Source organism: Bactrocera latifrons, unplaced genomic scaffold (genome assembly GCF_001853355.1).
Source record: "Bactrocera latifrons isolate USDA-ARS-PBARC rearing strain unplaced genomic scaffold, ASM185335v1 scaffold_3, whole genome shotgun sequence".
NCBI lineage: Eukaryota > Metazoa > Arthropoda > Insecta > Diptera > Tephritidae > Bactrocera > Bactrocera latifrons.
The window spans coordinates 1,784,125-1,809,058 of record NW_017536629.1 but is presented as its reverse complement, the minus strand read 5'-3'; the positions used below and the strand labels follow the sequence as shown (position 1 = coordinate 1,809,058).

Genomic DNA, 24,934 nt, shown 5'->3' with positions numbered 1-24,934 from the left:
ATATGGCACCAATTAATGGATTTATTGTGATATCACATCTTTAGAGTTTTTCTTGTAGGGAAGTCCAAGATCTATACGAACAATACCACTTCGATTTAGGTCTTGGAGTAAATATCACGCTTGTCAGTTGTCAGTTACCAGTTACCGAACGAGTAATCGGAATTTAGGCTCAATGTATGATCCATCATAGAAAATCTTCAAAAAATAAATGCCAAAGAATCTTCTTTTGAATGATAATAAACCTTCCCCATCAAATTTAAAGGTTCTGTGTTTTTCTTTTTTTTAGGAGGAATCACCCTCTATTATAGGCCGTATACTTACATAGTTTTATGTGTAAGATGTGAGATGCGTTAACCAGAGGATCGAAATTCTTTATGTTAGGGATATTGAACCTAGGTTTGGACAAATTCCAATCGTATTCAGCGCTAAACCACAAAATTCTTAATATAGCTTTTCGACTTAACTAGAATAAAGTATTTTTGGTTGAGTTTATCTCATTTCAGTTAATTCAATTCGGGTAATTAGGGAGAATTTCACTCTTTGACATTTGAGAGGACATGTCTGTCCTTAAGTAAGAGATCTTAAGGAACTGGGACCAGCTAACTGATTACTAAAAATTACATCTTTATTTACCCAACATATTGGCTTCGGCTGGAGCACCTATATATGTATGTACACTTGTAAAACATTTAAAATTTTTTTTATTATTTTAAACTAAAATCTCATAATGCAGATATTTAAGCAAGAACTGGAAGATTTTATACACTAAATATTATAGACACGTAATTTATACATATGTACTTTATAGATAGTCTGCATAAAATAGAAGGTTAAAAAATGGTTGCTGGAAATTTTGCGAATCCAACGAAATTTAGCCAAGCAATTGCGGAGTGCTTCTGTGAATGTCGTCACAACGCTCATTCAAATCGGTCTGCAATGAAAAAAATATATAATTAGCGATTGATTGGCAGTATTCATTGGCCATCACTTTGATATTTACCTCATCTAATTCCAAGCAAGCGCCCCATTCTATCAAAGTGATGCGATGATCTTTATTGGAGTCACATGACTCCAAGAATGGCGCAATGCATTGCTCCAGGCTAACCAATGGTGCACGGATGGGGAAGAGCTCGTGACGCGATACCGAACGGTCAGTATCACCATCTAAATCACACCATTTCCAAACGGCAGCGTTGGCCCAACGACGAGTCATATTCGTCTCGGCTTCTAATTCCATTTGCATGTAATGTTCGGTGAGTTCGTCACGTTCGGCCAAATCGCGCATCACGTTGAAAAGCCAATCGCGCATGCGACGCGGGAAGTCCTTCATGTCCTCCTCCGAGCAAGTTTTGTGTTCATGACAGGGACCGTAGTAGTCGATGTGAACGTGACTATTTTCGGGGTTCAGGCAGCCAGGGGCATTGGTGGCGCAAAGACATCTCTGCCGATAGACAGCGCAATCCGAGAGCCAGGTTTCGTTACGATTGGTGCAAACGTGACGACGTGCTTCCGGTTCCTCTGGACACTCGGGTATGCATACACATTTGGCTTCAGTGCCATGCACTTGGCACACACGACCGGCACCGCAATGCATCTTTTCACATGGATCAACTAGATTAAAAGTAAGTATGTATGTAAATACGAACTCCCTTAAATCAAAAACAAATATAGGCAGTGCAGTAACATACTTTCAACGACCGGATTCAATATACTATTCTGTTGATCTTTGGCCTCAGCAGCTAGTTGAGCAGCGATCTCGTTTTCACGTTCCAAGTCCTTGTGCTAAAATCAAAAACATGACTTTGGGTTGAGTGGTAAACTTCTTTTTACTTCATCGTATTTACCGAATTCTTCTGTTCGAACTGGCGCAACAACTCCTCTGCACTCTCGTCGAAGTCTTCCTCGATCAAATCATCCAAATTGAATTCGTCTAAATCATCGGCGAATACTTGCATCGTGCAGAGCAAGCCTGCCAAAAGCAGTAGTGGCAACTTCATGGTTGCGTAAGCTGAGTCTGCGTCTCGCCACAACTGAAACAAAAAACTACAAAATGTGAACCTTCTCGTTGCGCTGCTGAACTTAGTTTACTCGAAAAATTCGTCTAAAATGCTGTGAGAGTCGGTTTGAATTGCGACAGCGCTGGAAACAAGGCGAGCAGATAAGCTAAGTTTGTAAAAACAACAACAATTACACAGGCGTTTTAAAGGTTTCGTGCGTTTGTTGTTATGTTGGAGGATGACCTCGTCCAGCGATTGTGACTTTTTTCTTCAATTCTTTTCTAGCGCTATCAGTTTTCCGAGCTGTTTTAATTTATATTTTTAGTAAGCTTAGACATAAGTCGCMAAATGGGCTTTATTGACAATTTTATATACAAATAGTGATATGAGTTATCAAAAACAATGGAATAATAATTAAATTCGAGCCTTGAATAAAAAAGTGGGAGGAATGTGGCGTCATGCCGAACGCTTGCTTTCATTTTTTGCCTATTTTACAAGAAGTCTGAATACTAGTATTGTATATACCATACATTGCTCTAATTATACCCTCAACCAGGTGTATTATGTTTGACACGAGGTTGGTAACACTCACAAGGCGAAATCGGAGACTCTACGAAGTATATATAAGATGATGAGCGTGACGAGCTGAATTGGTGCTGTCTCTTATACACATCTAGATGTGTATAAGAGACAGCAAGGCGAAATCGGAGACTCTACGAAGTATATATAAGATGATGAGCGTGACGAGCTGAATTGGTGTGGTCATGTGCGATTGTCCGTATATACGCAAAGTAGTTCCAATATGTTTGATATATCGGTCTTTTCTATCTAAGAAGCTGCGTATTTTTCGGAACCGCACCGTAACATACCATACAAACTGWTAGATCAATCTTCMMGAAATTCGGCATGGATTATTGTCCACAGCACTYACTCGGTTACAGTCAAACTTACAACAGTTGGTTCCAASATAGACGAAATTATCTACGAWTCRAAGCAGCACTATATTAACCGAGTAACTTGTTCAGATCGAATCACTATAACCCATAGCTGTCATACAARCTGATCACTCAAAACCCAGTCCTTGTWTGGAAAACTTTTTTTATTCGACTGTTTTATCTCCATGAAATATGGTACTCAATTTTATTTAAGGCTACAGTACAATCTTCTAAGAAATTCCTCAGATCCGATAGCTATTACCCAAAGCTGTCATAGAAACCCTTCCGATCAAAATCAAATTATTGTGTGGAAAGCTTTCTAACTTGACGAGTTATCTTCCTGACTAGGAGACTTAGGAATAAATTATTTTCCAAGGCTGCGATACGAGTATTGTCCGGTTAGGCTGTTCGGATTAGATATGGATATCTAAACAAAATCAGTGTTCTGTAAAAAATATATGTACCTTTGAAGGCTATCAAAGCTTCGGTGCAACTGCACATTTTTTCTTGTTTTAAGTTGGCTTGACTGAGGCTCTACAAAATTTTAAATGTCAGCCTCGTCTGTTGAAAACAGACTTGAAACTTTTAACTTCGGAACAGAAGATTTAATCAATGTTATACTCTTACGAAGATGGTGACTTTCTAACTAAGGTGCTTGAAACTAGTTAAGGATGCTACTAAATCCTATATAAGGACTTGGAGCAATGTCAAGCTCTTTCAGACGTTGATAACTTAAAGGCTAGCATTATCAGCTTTGACTATATGGATCTGTGTACATACGTAATACAGTGATTCTATTTTGCAATGTTAATAAATTTACACAGACAATTGATTAAAATAGTAATAGTATTTAAAATGTAAGCTGGTGTAAAAATAAAAACACGCAAAGCTATTCTTCTTCAATCAGCGAATGCGGACTTATCGGCTCGACTTATCACCAACTTCCGTTTGTGTTTTAAAGCGCCGCATATTCGTAATTATGTCAAGACAAACCAGCAAGCGCATGAGTGTGAATAAATAAACCAATGTATAAAGCTTATATACAAAGAATAACACTGACTACATGATCCCACTTTTCAACTGTGAAAGAAGATTCAAAGTAAGGATAGAAAAATATGATTGGCGGCGTGTTAGCTGTGTGCAACACTCTAAATATTTGAAAGAATGGCACGAAAATACACGATGGAGTTGGTATATTGTCCAGTATTAGACACAAGGCAATCTAAAAATAGCCAGATCACTGCAGTATATTTCATGCTGAGGTCTCGCAAAGGACCGCAGACTAATCTAACCTTTATCCAAACTCTCACGCGCAAAAATACGACCTAAAGGCGTTTGAATCGAATATATGTATGTTGTATATGTATGAGTGCTCTATTATTTTTCAGTTACTTCTATGAATATTGCAATTTAAATTCAAATTCTTAGCTTGATTTCATAAACCATAAGGCTAAAAAGAAAATTTCATCAGTAATTATTTGAGCTTTTCCAGCGGGAAATTTGAAATTTACCACGTGGCCCCAACTTCATCTTGTAACTGGTTACATGTACCTACACACATGCATAGGAATATTTATGTAGCTGTGAGCGCTCAATATAACCTAATAGTGTTTCCGGTTTACCAACTGACTTCTGCGTTGAATATGAAATCTTGCAACATACTATACTATATGTATGTATATATGCATATTATAGACCGAAACGACTTCATCCTTTACTTTTCTCTTTGCAGTCGAAATGATTACATTTGCTTACTGAATTAATTCAAAGCGATCGATACTGCAGACGGTACATTTTATGTGTTTGTATTTCATACACATACACAATTATGGGCTCACAAGTGTATACAAACATATGTATATGTGTTCCAGCGAAATATACAGATGTGTATGTATGTTCATGAAACAGCGTTGGTTTGCGCTCTTTTCATGATTTTTGATTTGTCTATGTGCGGTTTTTTACAGTTTCTCTGTTTTCATGCAGCTTTAATTGATATAATTCGCCTACGACGCTCACATGGACTACATGTGCTGGCACTTATGAAATATGTTTGTACATCAGATATTTCATATATGTATACTGCCATATATACTTTGCAGGCAAAAATATTAATATTATAACAACAAATCGCTCACATATTGAATTATTGGCCTTGATATCTGTGGTTGTGTGTGTGCGAACGTGCCAATTTCTTTCGATTTTATACGGATATACATATATTTAGGTTTATGGACCAACAATAACATCCAAGCTTTAGAGAATAAATAAATGTCAAAGTAATGAAAATGCTTTGTAGTTTTAAATTTTTATGTACAAATATATATATGTGACCTGGTCTACGGAAATAGGGCTTAGGTGTCAAAAAATCAATTTTAACTTTTTAGTTGATTCGGATGGAAGATGAGATGTTTTTTCACATGATAGAATCCAAAAAAAATTCTCCTCCTTTACTTCAACAACAGACAGGTCAATCTTAACCTATTTCCCTATGAAAGCCTAGTTCCCTCTCCATATAACGGTACGGTTCAAAACTACTAAAAGCGCGATAAATCAGTAACTAAATGGACCAGAGATGTAAAAGTTTGTCGCCGGAATGGTGTGGCAAGACTTTTTGGGGCCCGGGTAAAAATTTGGCGATGGGTGTGCCATCCACTTTTTGTTGTTTGCATTGCATTGTTTTCATATTCCTATGTCACGTTGCGAAAATGAGCGAAATCGTACAATAACCATGCTCACTTTAGCATAATTTTAAGTTCCACTTCATTGGTTCAGTTTCCAGTACACAAATCAAGAAGCAAATAACATAACACGATGAAACTTTGCACGAATAATGTTTTTAGTGTGTGCCACCTTACGAAATTTGTCAAATCCAACTTAAACTGTACAAGCTCCTTATAGGAATATGTGGACCCCTGTACCTATAGTTGACTTTTGTTCGAAAATATCGAAACTTGTGCGCTCGAGGCTAGCTAGGCTAAGTGCGCCGTTTTTAAACGCGTTTTTGTCGAAACTTTGTTTTTGAAGTCGTTTGGCAAGATTTCTCGAGAACTACTCAACCGATCTTCATGACATTTTACACAGTTCTTTGAGATACAATTCTAAAAGACTTAGACGACGGATTTTTTTCGATTACAGCTATTTAATAAAAAAAATGTCACGTAATTTTCACTGAAATTTTAATTTTTTTGTTAAAATGTCCGCCATATTTTGAGTTTTCAGTTTTTTTCCTTCGTCCAAGTTCTAAGTTAAGGTTTTAACTAAAACACTTTAGATGATCCTGTAAGGAGTTATCCTGCAAACGAGGGCACCTTATTTTTTGAGGGGTCACCGGAAATGGCGTCGAAGTGGCCGAGCTAAAAATATTTTTTTTCCAAAAATTTCAAAACTTGAGAAGCAATAGTGTATGTTTGTAACAATTAAAAATTCTAATACAATATTTTATTTTTTATATAATATAAGAAACAAATTTAAAAAAAAATACTGTTTTTTACTCGAAGATATCCATCTATCAGTTTTTGAATTGGTTAGTTTTTAGAGTGTATTTTTAATTTTTAAAATTGTTCTCTATTTGTTTTTGTTTTTACAGTACATTTTGTCCACATTGTTGAAATACGCAACAACATGTCTTCTTGGTTCTAATTTCTTGTAGTGAAATACAATCCTTTTTGAACGATGATTTCATTACAATGCAATGCATTGTCGGTCGGGCTTGCATATAAAACAATTTATGCGCTGATGACCACATAAGTAACTGATGCCTACGTAAAGAAAATTAAGCATATGCAAATACTTGTATGCATATACAGTGAAACCCCGCTATATGAATAATGTAGAGTAAAAAAAAATGTTTACAGAGTTTAATATTTACTTATACATATATATGTACATGTTTTGTTTTACTCTCCCCTCGGATAATTTTTTTTGTTTTTCAAGTTACTTTTTAGAATATTATTTTCATTTTCCATTATATCGTTATTCCAGTGCACTTCATGTACATCTGGCAGTTTCAGAAAAAATAAAGCGCGCGAATGCAGAATCTGCATCACCCCGTGCAGCTCACTGCACAACGGTATTTTAATCTCATTTCACACAAACGCATACACAAAAAAAAAAACAAAAAAATAATAAAAATGATAGCGCCAATAATCAAAAAGGATGTTCTAGTTAAAACAATTGCAAACTCTCCATGATTTATGTATGTAGTACATATCTACATGCACATCTAATTATTTCATTTACTTACATGACTGCTAAAAATAAATTGCCGACAAAGAAACGCAATAAAAGTGCAATGAAATAAAGCCTCTGTTTTTTTAAGATTTTAAATTGTTAGTTTCTTTCAACAAAACGATCTAAACACCTCGAGCACCAGCAGACAACTGACTTACTGATCGTACAATGAAAATAATCTGTACCACACATGAGTATGTATGTAGCTATGCAGACACATATGTGTGCCACCAAGCTGAAAGTGCCTCCGACTGTTCGTATACACAAATTTCAGGCACAGTTGTGGAATTATAGGAAATAAACAATAGAATTTTCCTCACTGCAAACGTTTCGCGCTTTAAAGTGTGAGTGTATACAACCGTTATATACGGAGATGCTGTCCAAGATTGCACTTGCTATGAGCTCAAAGCATCTCCTCTCCTCAGTGTATGTATGTGGCACCGCAAATTTTCTATAAAACTAAAAATGCCAGCAAAGCACAAATGGCTGAATGAATAGTTTTTAACTAATTACTGATGAGAGAAATGGAAATCCGGTCGGCCATTCTTTTTACGGAATGAATAAGGTATAATAAGTTTGCTACGAAGCTTGGAAACGTCGGAGATTCCATAAAATTTGTATAGAAATGATCAGCATGATGGCAATTCCCACAACAACCGGTTCTATGATACTGGAATAAACTCCTGCCAAGGGCTGTTATTTCAAGGATCAAACCTTGTTTGAATCGGTATTAACATATTACTAATAGTACGATCTGAGTTGAGTTAGTCATGGCGTCTGTATATGAGCGAAGCAGTACTTTAGTTTGTGAGATATCATTCTGAAAATTTGCGCACATTTCTCCCCAAGAATCTGTTAATATTGGCGGAATTGTCCGATATCGGACCACTACAGCATACATATGTACATATATCAAATTAAACGACCAAAATACAACCAAAGCGAGTCCTATCATCCAATAACTCTCCTCTCACAGTACCACCACAGCTCGTAAATGCCTAGATAGCTCGTCAACTAAAAACCACTCTACAAGAAGACCATTCTCATATCGCTGGACTTGTCAAAAGCCTTTCACATAGTCAACCACACAACGCTACTTGAAAACATTGAAAAATCTACGCTGAAGAGGTGGACTATGAATTATTTGAACGGTCGGCAATCATCTGTAATGTTCCGAGGTAAAAACTATAAATTAAGAAGAATTAAACTGGGGGTTCCGAAGGGTGGTGCTAGATAACTGTCACAACAACAACAACAACAACAGCCAAAATACAGTCTTGTAGGAAAAACATTTTTATTTGGTTAGATATTTTCACGAATTTGCCACGGATTATTGCCCTATGCAAAGCTACAATCTTAAACAAAATTGTTCAGATCGCAATAATATAGCTTATAGCTGTCACACAAACTGAACGATTAAAATAAAGTTCTTTGTATTTGTTGAGGTTATTATATGTACATACATATGTATGTATGTAGTAGCTTCCGTGTTGCCAAAGTTATCTTTTTTCTGTTTATTTTTTAGTACAATCTTCCACGCTTTTAAAATGTAAAAAATATTAGATATTTTTTTGAGTACTTTTATTTCATTATTGAATACATGTGTACATTTTTATATCATGAATTGATGAAATGCTGGACAAAACTTACCCCAGTGTAAGCGCAGTAGCTTTCGGATAATACAGAAGCTAACCTAATAAAGTGTAGCTTCCATTTCTTGCATTTCTAGCGTGTTATTCAGCACATCGTCGACTTCTTGACTAGGTGGTGCTGAGGTGAAGCTTATGCAGTCGCCTCTCGATCCATAAAATGAGATAAAATAGTTATAGCATGCAGAAGACAAGAATTATTAAACATAAAATAGGTAGCTTAGTGTTTAGCAAATAGTTATTAATGACTTATTTTCGATATCGGTGTACTTAGTAGTTGTCTTTACCTGTACGCAGTAAATATTTACGAATTATACATATAATAAATAATTGTATGAGAATTGCGTTATATTAAATTAAATTTACTTTATTTGTTATACATAACTAATAACATACATATGCTATGTTTGTTGTTTGTTGCAAATACATAGAGAAATTAGCTTCATGCTAGTTTTAACTATATTCTTGTAATACGCTAATTGTAAAAACTATTATAAAATTATGTGTACTTTTTGGTAGGACACACCAAAATCAATGTGTGTTTTGTAAAATTGTTTTGCTATTTGTAAACCAATTAATAACTATGAATATAAATGTATTCCATTTTTAAAATACATAGTTAAATATATGTAAATGACATACAACGTTTTCCATAAAATTTTATCATCGGTACATTTGTACATTAGCCACTAAGTCATTTTTGATCCTCGTTAATATACATAGATATATATAAGTCAGTACAATAATATAATTTCAATTCTCGCATAAACATACCCAAGTTGATAATCCCATTCTTTAGACTAAACTTATTATTTTGTGAAATTATTAATGAATTAATATTATATAAATATTGATATTTTGCGTATGCATATCTATTGACTTTGCCACACAATTGCATATACATATATACGAGACTTAATGAATGTGTATATTTTTATTATAAATAGTACAACGTAAACTTCTGAACTTATAAATGTAACATATATATATACATATATACATATGTCTTCCGAAAGAGTAAAATGTTGGCATATAATTACAAGATTTTCAAAACATCTATATATTAAGGCAATTAATTAAAAGCACTAACAATATAAGTAACACTACTTAGAGAATTATTTCAACATATTGCCTATATGCATAAGGATATGTATATTTCTAAAGTACACATATATTACTTAAATGTAAAATAATTGTCCTTTTAATGCAATGACCTATTTAGTGTGATAGACAAAACAGGTAAGCCCTTCTGTGATTTATAATTAAGCATTTCTTCTATATTGAGCTTGTTGTATTATACCTAAATTAAAGAGAATTAAATCAGAAGTTAAATATTTTACATATTAAATTTGTACATAAAAATAATGTAAATATTATAATTTTCATTTAGCCTTTGTAGCCAAAAGCATTAGGCGCAAATACATATAATGTCATATTAATTTATGAAATCATAAATGGGGTGTTTTTGATGTAGCGATCTGATATTTAAAATATTTAAGAGTATAAATAAATATTTGGCCATATCTCAGTTCCAATTATAAATAAAAGCGTTAATAATTGCAACACTCCATAAAATATCTTAAAACTAAATCTAAGAAAGCTTAGTAGTATCAAGTTTTGGTAGCGATTTCAATTAATATATATATACTATATATGTGAATTTGCCCAGCACACAATTACCTTATATTGCATCAGCATAGTGATACGAAGATCTTCAACGCCTGAACTTATTTGCCATTTGGGCAGCCGTGCTGACAGGTGGCCCTGCAGTTGGACCATTTTTTGGCGGTACTGATGCAGGAGGTGGCTTAACTGCGCCATAGCCATTATAGCCTTGGGGTGGTGGTTGTTGGTTTCCATTGGCTAAAAATTTCCAACTTCCATTATAAGTATATATGTAAGTGAAATGTAAAATTATTACCGTAATTGGAATTTTGTGGTGGGCCGTAAGGATGCATACGATTCGTGTTGGGTTGGCTATGCTTGGTAGGGCCAGCAGCATAGTTTTGCTGATAACCATTGCCAAAGTTTGCTGGGGGACATTGTGGTGGTGGAGGCCCAACTACTGGTGGAGCATTCCAAGCGCCTACTGGTGCAGGACCATTTGGTGGCTGTGGACCTGGTACTGCAGTATTCGCTTGCCATTGATTGGGATACCAGTTGGCAGGTGGTCCGCCAACTTGTGGTGGTGGTGGTCCGGCATTCCAACCATTCCAGGCGTATGGTGCATTCCAACCATTAGCTGGTGCTGGCGGTTGCGGATATGGCCCATATTGTGGTGGTGGCGGGTGTTGCGGTGGTCCCCAATAATTGTATGGTGCTCCTTGAGGGTATGGTGCAGGTGGTCCCTGTTGGTATGGCGGCATTGGCTGTTGTGGCACTGGAGGACGGAAATTTGCAGGTTTTTGTCCACCTGGTATTAATTTTTGTCCATTATTAGCACTTGCATCATCTGCGCCAGCCTCATTTCCCTGTTGCTTTTCTTGCTTATACACAGACTTCTTAACATCAACCACAACATATTTAATTGTATGTGCCTTTTGTACTATAAAAATCAAATTTCAGTTAGCATTCATTGTTTTTAAGAACGAAAACTTACGTATAGCTTTATCAACAGAGTCATAGTCATCGTATTCTATAAAAGCGAATCCGCGCCGTTTTCCGGTTGTTCTATCCGTAAGAATTTTTACAGATATAACATTTCCAAACTTAGAGAAATATTCTTCCAGGCATTTTTCATCGTGATTATCTTTAAGTCCGCCAACAAAAAGTTTTTTAACAGAAATGTTTGTTTCTCGTGTCTCACGTTCTGGGCGAGGGAGGGCTCGTTTTGGATCTACTGTCCTAAGGGCGACAAAAAATATGATTAACATGAAGTATGTATTATATTAAATTTACATAATTACTTATTTAGTGCCATACAATGTTATCAATATTATTAACTTGGTTTAGTTACGCGAGTACTTACTTGCTATCAATTATGTGTGGTCTATTTTTCTGCGCCTCATCTACACTAGATGCTTTAGTATATGTAATAAATCCAAAACCTCGTGAACGCTTTGTTGTTGGATCGCGCATAACAACAGCATCCACTACCGTACCCCATTTTCCATAAAATTGTTTTAAGTTTTCTTCTGTAGTGTGTGACGCCAATCCACCTATAAAAAGTTTTCGAAGGTGTTCCAGTTCACAGATGTCTTCCTGAAAAGTTGAAAATTGTTTTCCATTAAAACAATATCCATAGCGTATTTGAAATATGAAACTTACTTCGTCATGAGCTTTAGTATTATTTGGCGACTCCACTAAGCTTACAGTTTCAACTTCGGGTGTCTCGACTTTTATCGACATTTTTACAAAATTTGTTTGCTTTACTCAATTTATTTAAAAATGAAATAAAATTTTGAATTACTTTTGACTGAATTCAGAAAATCTTTAGTTATCTATACAGGAAGAAATAAAATGGCGAACAAGTTGCCAGAATAATGGAATAGTATGAGTGCACTGCCATATCATGAGATAATTATGATAAAACAAATATTGCAATTAGATTTTATTATCTAAATACGGTTTTGCAATTATAAAAAAAATTTAATACTTTCAATTTAATGGTATGCATTTTAATAACATTAAAATAAATAGCGAAGGATTCCGGGCCAATTTATAAAGTGAACATATGAACGAATGGCAACCTCGAATTCTTATGTATTTTCGATTTCTTTTTGCTACATCTCTAGCAGAAAAACATTTATTCACTTTCTCAAAATTTTCTGTGACGAAAAATTATTTTTTTCTATAAAATGTAAATATAATTCCAAAATCCTAAAGATAGCGGTTGATTGAACCTTTTAGAAGTTACTGTACTAAACTCACCACGCTGCATTCCAACTTAGCATCAGCTGTTAGCGCTGTTTATGCTGATAAGACTAATTTGTTTGGTGCAAGAAAAATCAGTTTATTGGCGAGTTTACTTCTCTGGCAGAAAAAGTTAAGGTAAGCTTAGTGCCGGAACCGCAACAAATTGCAAATATTATACAGTTGCATACCGACCGACTCTCCAGAAAAAAATTTTATACTGTTCTGAATTGGCAAGTTGATTGTGTAATGATGCTAAAGATAGTGTCTTGCAATAGTAAACATTTACTTTAAAATGTAGTTGCATAGTCTCAGGCGTTAGAACATGTGTTTTTATATTAAATATAACTCTTTCCAAACTGCAAATAGTTCCTAGAATTGTGCCTTAAATATATTTTGTATGCAATAAATAAGAAGTAATGGCAGAAGAAAGTTCATGAATACTGCAGTACTAGTTAGTTCTATCGGAAACTATTTCCTCCAAAAGAACAAAGTTGTATCCAATGGGAGCAACATTTGACACAATAATAGGTTTATATACTGTTCCAAAAGACAGCCCGATTACTATTTCCTCAGTCGTTTACGCGGCGTTTTCCGATTTGCTCATTTCTGGTGTCAATTGTATTTAAAACGATACCACGGAATGTATTTCCAATTGCATATAACTTTTTTTGTTGCAATTAATACGTAATAATTTTGATTTTTTGATTTTTTGAAAACACAAAAAAAATTGTACAGATGAAATTTCATTGTATTCGAATACTTCATGAATTGTTAGCAACAAAAAAAAGTTGATTTCGGTTGCACCGATTATTTTAGTAGATCACTTTTTATGTTTGCTACATGTACGTACATATGTATATACTATGTATGTTATAGTGGTACAATTTGAACAATTTGCTCGAAGATTGTAGCGTTGCCTATGCCAAATTTTGTGAAGATATCTCACCCAATAAAATAGTTTTAAATATATACAGCTATATCCAATAATGGTCTACGAATGAAAAAGTTGTGTGAAAAATATTAAATCTATATCTCAAAAATTAAAGGACCGACGGACGGAAATGCCTTCCAGCGCCATGGAAAACTATGGGGATTCTGAACAAGAAATTATTCAACCGCCATTTACGTTTTCATCTGGGTGTTACAAACGTGGTGGCAAACTTCATATACCTTGTCAGGGTTAATTATAATACCATACATTCAAGATAACAACACACTTACCTTTCTATGTCTTTTACCGAAATCTTCAAATATTATTTTTTCCGATTAAATATTTCTTGTCGGCGCTAAAATTGACCTATTGTATTCGTTGCGAAAATATTGCCATATCTACTTTAATTACAAATACAAAACACTCACCCGAGAATAAACAACGGTTGAATGCATAGCGAAGAACTTAATCATCGATGCATTCTCCTTGAATGATTTTTTACACTTAAATCTGTACATACCCACGAACTTATGTATTTATAAATTTTGTTGTTGTAATTTAGCTGAAGAAAAGATTTTGCTGTATTTTTAAGGAGTCCGTTTGCATGCGTACATATGTATTTATGCTTTAATTTGAATGAAGCATCTCGATACGTATCTACCATATTTGTTACATATCTACGTACATTTGTACGTACGTCTTACTTCTTAGGGCAGTGATAGCAGAAACCACTATTGATTAGCTTTTTTACAGTTACCACTAGGTAAATTTTCTTTAGTTATTCCTTAAGGGGCACACTTAGCCTTCTAAACCTTCTCTTTTCATTCAATTCCACCAGATTATTTTAAAACGTTTTCTTTCTCAAAATAACACTTTTCGAATTTGCTTGAATGAATGCTCGAAGACAAATGTTCACATCACTATGAAATTTATTCTGCATGATCTCCATCCAATATATGGGTTTCCTCGGGTAAAAACAGCCTTTTTCAAAGACATTCTGAAATTTTTGAAATAAAATAATTTAAACTCGAACATTGCGACGCCATTTCCGGTGATCCCTCGAAAAAATATGCGCCCTCCTTCGCAGTATAACTCCTTACAGGATTATCTAAAGTAATAAAAATACGTGTTTAAGTTAAAACTTTAACTTAGAACTTGGACGGACGAAAAGCTTAAAATAGGATGTTTGGCAGACATTTTTACAAAAATATGAAAATTTCAGTGAAAATTTAGCGAAAAATAGTTGTAATTGAAAAAAATAATCCTTCGTCCAAGTCTTTAAGCATTGTATATCAAAGACCTATGTAAAGTTTCATGAAGATCGGTTGAGTAGTTCTGGAGAAATCTTTGCCAACCGACTTCAAAAACACAGTTTCGAGAAAAACGCTTTTAAAGACGACGCACTTAGCCTAATTAGCCTCGAGGGCGCAAGTTCTCAAGCCTGTATCTCCGAAACTGTTACTCGGATCAACTTGAAAATTTAGGACAATATTCCAGGGGAGTCCCATCGCTATCTTCTCTCTACATTTCGACTGCTGGTTTCATTGACATCTAGGAAAACTTGCTTTTGAACATAGCTGTCGGTTAACTAAAGGTATTCTATGAGAGTCGTAAGAGGTTCAAGCCTGAGAATTAACAAAGAATTAGCAATGTTTTTTTTATTTTTTATTATCTTTATTATAATAATTAATGGGTTTAATTCAAAGCTTCTAGTATGCTAGAATATATACAAAAATCGAAAAAAACTCAAATAAAGTGCAAGCGAAAACCAACAAGCGCCCGCTGACTATTATTACAATTGGCTAACACGAATCTATGAGTGAACTTAAGCCACCAGAGGCACTACTTCCGCTTACGCCTTTGTAAAATGCGCGTTCACTCAAATCGCCATAATGGCCACCAAGGCGTTCAAGCTGATTAGCGGCTAGTTGTGGTGTGCGCGTCTGTGGTTCTAGCCCCGAATGTGCCGTTGTTTGTGTGTAGAAATTGCCATCAAGCGTTGGTGTGCTTGTGGCGACATTATTGTTGTTGTTTATGCCATCCAGTGTACGCGTATGCTGCACGATCGAATTGCGTGTTTGCTGCTGCGGCGCCGTTGGTGGCGGTGGCAGCGCGGAAGGTGCTGGTGGTGTTGGACCAGTTAGTGTTGTTGGTGTTGGTTGTAAAATGCCATTATTATTGGGTGCATGTTGTTGGTAGAAACCCTGATGAAGATTCGTTATCATTCGCATGGGCGGTGGATAGCTCGCTGTGTGTCCCATGATTGTGGTCATAAAACCATTGGCCACGACAAAATTTCTGAAATGGAAAGTAGCAATAAAGAGAAGTTCATTTGTAAGTTTGTATGCGTATATACTACATATTTTGAGTTCAGGTGAACTGTATGTATGCAGATTTGTGTGCGTGTGACACCGAAATTGTCTGCCTAGGGCTAATTAGTCGTAATTGTGCGCGTAAATGTCGTAAAATTAATTTCGTGTTAATTTTATTGTAAACAATAATTTTTAAGATGACAGTTTTTACTTCCGTTTATTTTATGCTTCAGCGCTTCCAAATGAGAGGGGAGTTTATTGTGGGTGCTGATGAAGGATTTCCGATATTTAGAATATATTGCGTCCTTAGAACTAGTGCTTTTTGTATGTAAATAATAGAATTCCAAATATCAAAAATAATTATATGAGAAGTGTTCTAATTGATTCAGAATTTAAAATCACTGACTTAGAATAAAAAAGAGAATGAGGGAGTTCGTTCAACGAACGGTACAGATAGGATGAAAAGATCAAATCGGCTTAGAGACAGCATTTTTTGAAAAAAATTCGATACACCGATTATAGCGATCATTCGACTTTTAGATTTATTTTATTTYTGATTAAATGTCTATAGTAATATTTGTGTTTTGCTTCAAAATAGGCCTAAGTAATAATAGACTCGACCGGTGACCACTTTCTTGATTTCCGAGAACATAAAACAGCTCGGAGCTCAAACCGATTCACAGATGTAGAAGCTATTGGAAGCTCAATTCACGTTTTTTTGCCATTATTTTCTTTGATACGGAAAATTGACTGAATGTGATCTACTTTTCTCAGATTACCATAATAAGGTTATCGTTGAGGGTATAAAACGAGCATACCTATGTAACCTTATGTTGAGCAACAGACAGAAGTCTTGCTCGTAAGTACTAGGAAAGTGGAGGAAAGTATATCTTTAGCTATAGGGGAATGTGAGATTCATTTACATCCGCAGCTTAAATATTTATTGACATCCATGGTGGCGAATACGAGCGGATATACAAGTTATCAGAGGCGTCTATACGAGCCAAAAGAGAAAAGAGAGTCAAAAGCTTAACAATATGGCAGCAGCGGTGGCAAACTTCATTCAAAGAACCGTAGGCTCACAGACTGATACCGGACATCCATTCTTGGATCAATAGACGACTTGGGGACTTGGAGTACCACCTAACCCAAATATTAAGTGAACATGGCTGCTTCAGATTCCAGTACGACATTAGTCCAGATTGTCCCACTTGTTCCGAATGCTTTGAAGATTATGAGCATCTAAACTTAAAAATACACTCAGTGGTAATTCTGACAACACTCATGTGTCAGTCCACTGAGAACTGGAAAGCGGCGGCCTCAATCATGATAATACTGAGTCAGTCATAGAGGAGACTTAAATGTTTTATCACTCCCACGACCCACCACGTGGTGTAGAGGTGGAGAGTCTGAAGTTGGGAGCAGGTTAGGTTGAAGTTCCGCACTCCGGCTTTCAATGTTTCTCCCTACTTAAAAAAAAATCTTATGCTGACATTGACCTTAATTAAGGTAGATAGGCTGTGGAAATGTGGAAAAAAAAACATTTTTAGACCACTTTTCATGCAAAAATAATAAAAAATCTTTGCAAATAAGCCAAATTATTCATTGAGGCCTCATTTTCAATCAATAATTTTCGAATTTGCTGAAGAACTTGCGCTCAGTTTTTTATTGTAATTCCCTCATTTAAATGATTTACTTTAAACGTACTTTTGTTCCGCCTAACGATTTCTAAAGTCTTGATGAAATTTCAATATATAAGTATATGTATATATTTCTTTTTCTTTCTATAAACTGCTACAGTATCTACGTGCTGAACTTGTCTGCCTAGAACCATTTATGCTTTATTAAAATGTAATTTATGATTTCTTATAATATGTATATATTATACAAATTCCGAAAATTAGCATCATAACTGTATTCTTACCTATATTGCTGATCGATTTGAGCCTTCTCAATGCGTTTGTCCTTCGCGCGGCGATTTTGAAACCAAATTTTGATTTGTGTCTCGGTTAAACGCAATGTCTCCGCCAATTCAAAGCGTCGATTTCTTGAAATATACTCATTGCGATGAAACTCGACTTCCAGACGCAACGTCTGCTCAGTGCTAAAGGTGGTGCGTTGTCGCCGTTGACGACCCTCCTTCCGCCTGCGACGAGCAACTGTAAGACAAACAAACAAACAAACGCTTGCACTTCAGTTGCCGAAACCGCAGTAATCATTCAATACAAATTGGTATAAAAAAAGTTAAGCTCTTCTTATAACACTTGCTTGTTTACGCTGATGTGCCCATTACATGTGTAACTGATATTAATAACGAATGGAAATATATATTTACACTTACATATGTTAACCGCCCTGATCTTTATCTATTTTTTTATTCTATGCAATATTTATTAGGGCAACTACACGCACCGTCCGCAAATTGAACACAATGCAGCCACTAAATGGAAATTAATCTCCCGTTTGTGCAATCAAAACATATTTAAAAAATGATTTAATGTTTTGCGGCACTAACATCCTAGCTTACGGTATTTATATGTTTATGCTCGTAATGTGCTATTGGTAAAGAGCATAATTGCTTTGAATTGTGCGTGCAAACCATTGTAAATGATAAACAACTAATTAAGCTCTCAACCAGCCGTGCCATCGCGCCTCCCTCCCACACAAGGCGAGTGCAGTTAACTGTGGCTGTAGTGTTACCACTCTGGCATTCCCAAATATGTATGTATATCCCACTTGTTTGTCCGCGCACGCTTTGTCCTCACTTCTGATCCGGGAATTTTCACACAATGTAAACAGCTGCGCTAACGGACGCATTGTTTCCGTTGCCGCTGCGTTATTACAATTTCTGCACACTCAACTCCTTTCCAGTAGTAAAAAAAAAAAAACCCAAAAAAGCGGTCGGACACAAATAAAAGTTGGTTTTTGTGATAATACGCAGTCTACGCTTTTATAAAATGAGTTGGACTACAAATTTGCTTATAATCCTTTCTAGAGCGGCTTTGCTTGATTCGCAAGTGCATTGAGTTGACAAAGTTTCAACACTTTTTTCCACTATTAAATTAAATACACTAAAAAAATAAAAACTATGCACCCTCTAATCACATTATTCATTTTCATTAGCTTGGCTTTTTTCTGGTGCGTCAAGCTTTTTTCACGTAATACGATATGCTCCACTTCTCAGCGTGCTTGCTGGAAATCCTGGTTGTGTTTTTTAGGTTTCCTTTTCATATCAGTTACCGTGCTTGAATACTTTTCGGTTTGCGTAATGAGTTCTTAATCCGTTCTTAGTTTTTTCCGAGTTTTTTTTTTTTTCAAGTAAGCTCAGAGGAGAGAGAGAGAAACTCCTTGGCATTAACCGGTTTTACCGCAAAGTGTAAATGCAAAAACCGCATGCATGGTTTTAAATACGAGTGCTAAGCGGTATATTTTTTGTAATCCTTTGGCTATACCTTGCATTGCCATGGACATTCATTCAGCAGTAACAAGTTTGTTATGAAATTTGATATAGTCACACTTTTTGCCTTTGCGGCATCGCTCCTATCTGTAAGCATTTTTTATTTTATATACTCTAAAAAGTATCATTATCACACAGTATATATTTATGATATAATATATTCATAGCGACACTTTTTTTTTATCACTTTTATGACGCACCTGTGCCAAATTGTGCGTGAGAAATTTCTGACTTTACTCATAAATACACGTTTCCTGCCTCTAAAATGGCCGCTTCCTTTTTGTATCGCTTCGATTTTATTAATTTTTTTCCTTATCTGCCTAGCAATGTATGCGGCATTTCGTCAGATTTTGCCTAAACAAGTGTGGCTGAAACCGTTGCCAAAATTTTTCGTTAATCAACAGACACGGATACTTACACAGCAGCCAGAGCATATTAAGGTGGGTCTATTGCAGTTTCATTTGTAGTTCTTTAAAAATATTCGACGGTGCTACTTACAGTTACCGCCCACGCCGAAGCCCTGCTGTCTGGCCGGTTGCACGAATTGCGTTTGGGTCGAATATGCGCATAAAATTGCGGACTTATTGAATGGTTGTGACGAGAAGGCGCAAGAAATTGTTTTGAATAAAGTACCAGATCCGGTGTTGAGAAGTTTCTTGAAAGTAGAATTGAAAAGCATACAACAGCAAAGAGAACGCGAACATTTCGACGACTGATAAGGTAATAGTTGCTTCCCATTTAGTTCATTACAATAGTTCCTTGCTTTTGATTTCATATTTGAAGCATTTTTATTAAGGAGGAGCGTTTTGAAAAGGTGAAAACAACCGTTTTTAGTTATGCAATATACTCAACTAACGAAATACAAGCTAAAAAATAATTGGAGACAATCAGCTGTTTATTATGCTATCGCAATGCATGGGTTAAGCTAGGTAAATAGGATGATTACTCGCGAGACCACAAATAATTCCACATGGTCTGCTGGAGCTGGTTATCCGTTGTGATGTTCAGAATTACTAGTATGTATCCAAGATACCGTTGGATGTCGGTTTGAGACTGGAGCTTACCATTAATTTATTGATCTGGTTAATATCTACTCTAGTCAGTTCAACGGGTTAGTAGAAAGTATAGTGACGAGATTCAAGCTTACTCTGGCGAAATCTGGACAGTTGTGGAGAAAGTATTTTGACGTTTCCACCTCATCTTTCTCACTGCAACTTTAACAAGTTGTGTTCTCAAAAATCTTTAGTCTCATCGGATGACAGTATTCACCAATAGTACCGTATTCACTTAGAACGCCTATTACGACATTATGAGCCTTGCTAAAAGCTAGCTGTTCAGTGGACTTTCATGTTTCGCAATCCGCAAAGTTCTGGTTGCTGACCAAGATTTGTTGAGCTCGCGTGACGCCCATAGATCCAGTGCCCGAATACGCGAAGACAGGAGAACCCCTGCTCATTCCTATCCTAATGGAATTAGGGTATTGGTGTCTTCTTGGAGTTGGAGATACTTTGAAGCTTTGCTGGTGAGGTCCGTGCCTAGCTACACTGTCAGCGAGCTGTCTGTCTGTGTGTATGTATTATTGCAGTAGTCGTAAAAATTTTCCAGTTTTTAATTTAATATTCATTTGAGCCCGTTTCAGTTCCGAAGATCCGATTATCTTAGGAACGGAATTGGAATGTGTCAAAACGTGCTCCAATGTTCAATTTTCCATTACCAAACCGTTTGAGTACGCAGCCGGAAGAATTAAAAAATTTCGACTCACACTTATGAAAAAATTTAAGACGACTGCCAGTTTGTAGAACATTGGGCATATAATTCGTCTTTCTGTTTGTATATACGCGAAGTAGTCTCTCAGATTTTGAGACATTCATCTGAAATGTTGCACACGTTCTTTTCTCCTTAAGAAGCTTTCGCTCTATCGGAATGCTATAGCGTATAGCCGCCATACAAACTGACCGATCCATATCAAGTTCTTGTATTTACAACTTTTTCTTCACGAAATTATTATTATTATTCAATGTAACGGCAAAATCTACGAACAAATTGTACAAGCTGTACAAGCTGACCGATATAAGTTAGGTTAAGGATACACATGTGAAGGGTATTATGATTCGATACCGTTGATGTTAATGTTTTTCTTGTTTAATTACTTTTACTAAATAACTATGTCTTAGTTATATTCAATTAAATGTGTAAATTTGTTTCGTTTCTTCCACAGAGATGCGACCTTTATGTCGCCAACCTTACACACGAGGCCTCTTAATACAACCCGCTAAAACAGTACTTAATTACCTTTTGCGCATATATGGTGATAAATCAGGCAAAATTGAGGTAAGTATTTGCTACCCTTGATACTTTTAACATTCTTGTTAATAAAAGTTATTCGAATAGATTCCACCCGAACCCACAACATGCTGCATGTCTGGTTGTGCTAATTGCGTTTGGATCGAATATGCAGAGACTTTGTCAAAACTTTTCGAAGGTAACGACGAAAAGGCGCGACAAATTATATTAAGTAAAATAACAGATCCGAATTTGAAAATGTTTTTAAGTATGGAGTTGAAAAATATTGCACAAAGCAAAGCCGTACAAAGCAGTACAAGTACTTCGAAAAAGGATCAATAGCCGCTATGGAATATATTAGATAAATTTTTGCCTTCCCCTCTGGTTAACAATAACCTTAATATATTTATATGCTATACAAATTAAGTGCAAAATAAAATAGTTTAGATATACAAATGAAAAAAAAAAAATTTAATGGCATTTAATTTCATTAATTTTTAGTTGAGAAGTTTCCCCCGTTGTTAAGTTCACTTAGTTTTGAAAATGATCTTTCGCAGATATTTTTTACTCTTGTCTTCTTCTATTCTATAAAACATGTGTTATAAATATTTCTTTATATATGTACAAAGCGTTGAGTTCTTCCAAATATCTTCGAGGGCGAACCAATAAGTAACCCGCGATGGCTTCACTATCGCAAAAACTTTACAATGATCGGACGACTTCTATCAAAATTTCGGCCGAACTGGAAGCGCAGTAAAATAAAAATAAAACGCTTTATTACTGTATACAGTAATTCTTCTCCTCTTACCCTGGCGATTATCTTTGAGTCGTTTCGTGAAAGTCGAAGAAACATAGATCCTCTGGTATTTACCAGAAGTCGAAGAACAGTGGAAACAGTGAACTCTTTCTCTTAAATCTTCTCAAAAGAAGGTGAAGACTGTCCTATACTCCAGAAAGGCAACGAACACCGTCTTCTGGGATACTTTCAGAAGGGCAAAGCTGTAACAGAATTATGACGTCGACGTAGGATTACGAGGAAAAGTGGTTTATTCATCGAATAAAGTTGTGGTCTTTCTAATTGATAACGGTAGAGTTTTAAGCCAAATGGATTTGTATGTAATAATAATATTAGGTATCGAAGAAGAAGCCTTTACAGAATGACATTAGCGCCAATTATAAATATTTTCGCAAATCGTTCCCACGATAGCCGGGTATAAGCTGCCGGAACGGATCCGGTTTTTTTATATTAGAACTGTCAACTCGGCAGCTCGGACGTCGTGCTGTCCGCATCATAATTACTGGCTTGTTTAAGACCCGTGCCTGTGGCCTGTATGGTGGGAAGCAGCCTCAACTGTCTTGGCGTCCCAAAAACTCCTCTCAATTCAGCGTTGTATAGTATAAAGCTTGCCTGTTTGTACAGCGTGCTGTGCATGCAGGTTAAGAAGGGGCTTGAGTGTATCATTGCTAGGAAATGATTAGACTTCCGACGATGATGTGGAGAGGGAGGGGCTTCTAGGTAGCAGGAGGCTCTGTCGTTTTCGCCTATTTCTAATGCATTTAGTTACATATATTACTTTTCTCATAAAGTTGGTTAAAGTTAATATTAAAATGTTCAACAAAAATACGATAACTAAAAAGCTTAATGCATGTATTACTTACGAAAGGCCGTAAAACCGGCGGTGAAGTGGGGTTCACCCGGAAATCCAAATGGAATATTTGGCAACGCGGTCCCCGTACTGTAGCAACTTTTATTGTACTCATGCGCGCTGTACGGATCATACATGGTACATCCATTTGGCAATCTAAAGTGAGAAAAATTCAGTGCGCTGTAGAAGATCAATATCCGTAAAAAAGATATTAACAAAAAATGTGCTTAAACACAATTATATAATACTTTTTTAAAGCACTTAATTTTTACTTAAATTTCACTTTAAAAATCGCACCTCACATCGTCGTTTATGGAGATTTCTGGCGAAGACACACTGCCCTCATCGCTCTGATAGGTGCTGTCACATATTGTTGCACTCAAATTGGTCACACTAATTTTTTCACTATCATTAGTTGCTGTGATTTGTGCTGATTTATACGAATCATCAGCAGTGGCACTTGGATTTATATTGGACACAGTTTCATTCGTTTCGAGATGACCGTAGAGACGTTCGAAAAACTGTCGCGGAGATGATGGACGATTTTGCGTAGTTTTATCAACAACGGTCACACTGGGGTTTGAATTTATCGGATGCATTGTTTACATACGAATGAGCCGTTTAACGGACGATCGACGTTTGAACCGAGCTATTGCAGTTTATGAAACTGAATGAACTGCTGCCGTAGAGGTGTTTAGCTTTACTGTTTTAAAACTGCAAACTATAGTTATTAAACGTATCCTGCGATTATGACCGAGCAGCACTTTTACTTCCGTTCTTGTATGAAAAAACGACAAAAAAATAATTTAGGCAGCGCTTAGCAGTAGTGGCCAGCAGCGTCTTAGTATTGGTTCCTTTCAACACCTACACCTCTTAACGCCGCCACATATACACCTTGCAACGGTAGATTTTCGGTTTTACTACTTAAGAACTGCACCGAATTCAGCCAGTGCAAAAGTTTCGAAGTAACTTAAATTAATGCTAAAAATTTATATCAAACCTAAGGGAAAGAAAGGTGTTTGTGTATGTAACTATCTATATACATACATACGTACTTACATATACACCGCATTGTTTAGCAGGAGGCGTGTTTTGATTGGTTGGTGCAGAATAATTTCATCCCTGGCACAAATGAAGCTAAACACTCGGAAAAATTACATGTTCATTTTATCCTTTCAATTTTTAGAGGCTTAATATTCAGTGTGTGATTTTCCGATAGATATCGTTTCATCACAAAAATTTTGAAAAATATAGTAATATATAAGAGGGGTCGATGCTTAGTTTAAAAATAATATTATAAATATACTATAATATCAGGCATATGATTAACAAGGCTGGTTCTATGGTATGATATCAAAATAGGATTGCCATTTGGAAAAAAACTTCTACTATAGTTTTATATGTGGTGCGATATTTATATTTATAAAAATTTTTAGCATATACATATAACATTTTTTTGTTTATTTAGGGGTTACATGAGTTTCGTCGGATAAAAAACGGTCTTTTTCAATTTTTTTTTAGATATTAGAATTTTTTATTGTTACAAACGTTAACAACCGTTAACAAAGAAATCTCAAATTTTTGGGAAAATATATCTTAAACTGAGCCATTTGGACGCCATTTTCGGTGACTCCTTGGA

General features: G+C 35.8%; 4 protein-coding genes across 7 annotated transcripts; 1 reads left to right on the top strand and 3 right to left on the bottom strand.

The window, feature by feature from the left end:
* Positions 1-684: 684 nt before the first annotated feature.
* LOC108970503 (SPARC) lies at positions 685-7,329 on the bottom strand. Of its 2 annotated transcripts, none has more exons than XM_018935940.1 (5): positions 7,176-7,329; positions 1,845-2,043; positions 1,689-1,782; positions 1,001-1,611; positions 685-931 (listed from the first exon to the last, which is right to left on the bottom strand). In XM_018935940.1, exons 2-5 carry the CDS (start codon positions 1,995-1,997, stop codon positions 872-874), a joined length of 918 nt encoding a protein of 305 aa, XP_018791485.1. In that variant the 5' UTR covers positions 1,998-2,043; positions 7,176-7,329; the 3' UTR covers positions 685-871. The 2 variants fall into 2 exon arrangements, with proteins under 2 accessions (XP_018791485.1, XP_018791484.1); XM_018935939.1 differs by having other exon boundaries at positions 1,845-2,030.
* A 1,397-nt stretch (positions 7,330-8,726) lies between these two features.
* Positions 8,727-12,265, bottom strand: LOC108970351 (ribonucleoprotein RB97D). Of its 2 annotated transcripts, none has more exons than XM_018935680.1 (6): positions 12,079-12,265; positions 11,780-12,012; positions 11,411-11,655; positions 10,733-11,356; positions 10,492-10,674; positions 8,727-8,956 (listed from the first exon to the last, which is right to left on the bottom strand). In XM_018935680.1, the coding sequence occupies exons 1-5, from the start codon at positions 12,157-12,159 to the stop codon at positions 10,526-10,528; spliced, it is 1,332 nt and encodes a 443-aa protein (XP_018791225.1). In that variant the 5' UTR covers positions 12,160-12,265; the 3' UTR covers positions 8,727-8,956; positions 10,492-10,525. The 2 variants fall into 2 exon arrangements, with proteins under 2 accessions (XP_018791225.1, XP_018791224.1); XM_018935679.1 differs by lacking the exon at positions 8,727-8,956 and adding an exon at positions 9,163-10,111.
* A 294-nt stretch (positions 12,266-12,559) lies between these two features.
* On the top strand, positions 12,560-22,110 carry LOC108970371 (oxidoreductase-like domain-containing protein 1). 2 transcript variants are annotated; one of them, XM_018935708.1, is made up of 3 exons: positions 12,560-12,801; positions 21,585-21,697; positions 21,758-22,110. In XM_018935708.1, the coding sequence occupies exons 2-3, from the start codon at positions 21,587-21,589 to the stop codon at positions 21,989-21,991; spliced, it is 345 nt and encodes a 114-aa protein (XP_018791253.1). In that variant the 5' UTR covers positions 12,560-12,801; positions 21,585-21,586; the 3' UTR covers positions 21,992-22,110. The 2 variants fall into 2 exon arrangements, with proteins under 2 accessions (XP_018791253.1, XP_018791254.1); XM_018935709.1 differs by lacking the exon at positions 12,560-12,801 and adding an exon at positions 20,421-20,935.
* LOC108970338 (homeobox protein rough) lies at positions 15,400-23,894 on the bottom strand. Its single transcript, XM_018935664.1, has 4 exons — positions 23,593-23,894; positions 23,309-23,451; positions 17,834-18,068; positions 15,400-15,895 (listed from the first exon to the last, which is right to left on the bottom strand). The coding sequence occupies exons 1-4, from the start codon at positions 23,892-23,894 to the stop codon at positions 15,400-15,402; spliced, it is 1,176 nt and encodes a 391-aa protein (XP_018791209.1).
* Between the last annotated feature and the right edge of the window lie 1,040 nt (positions 23,895-24,934).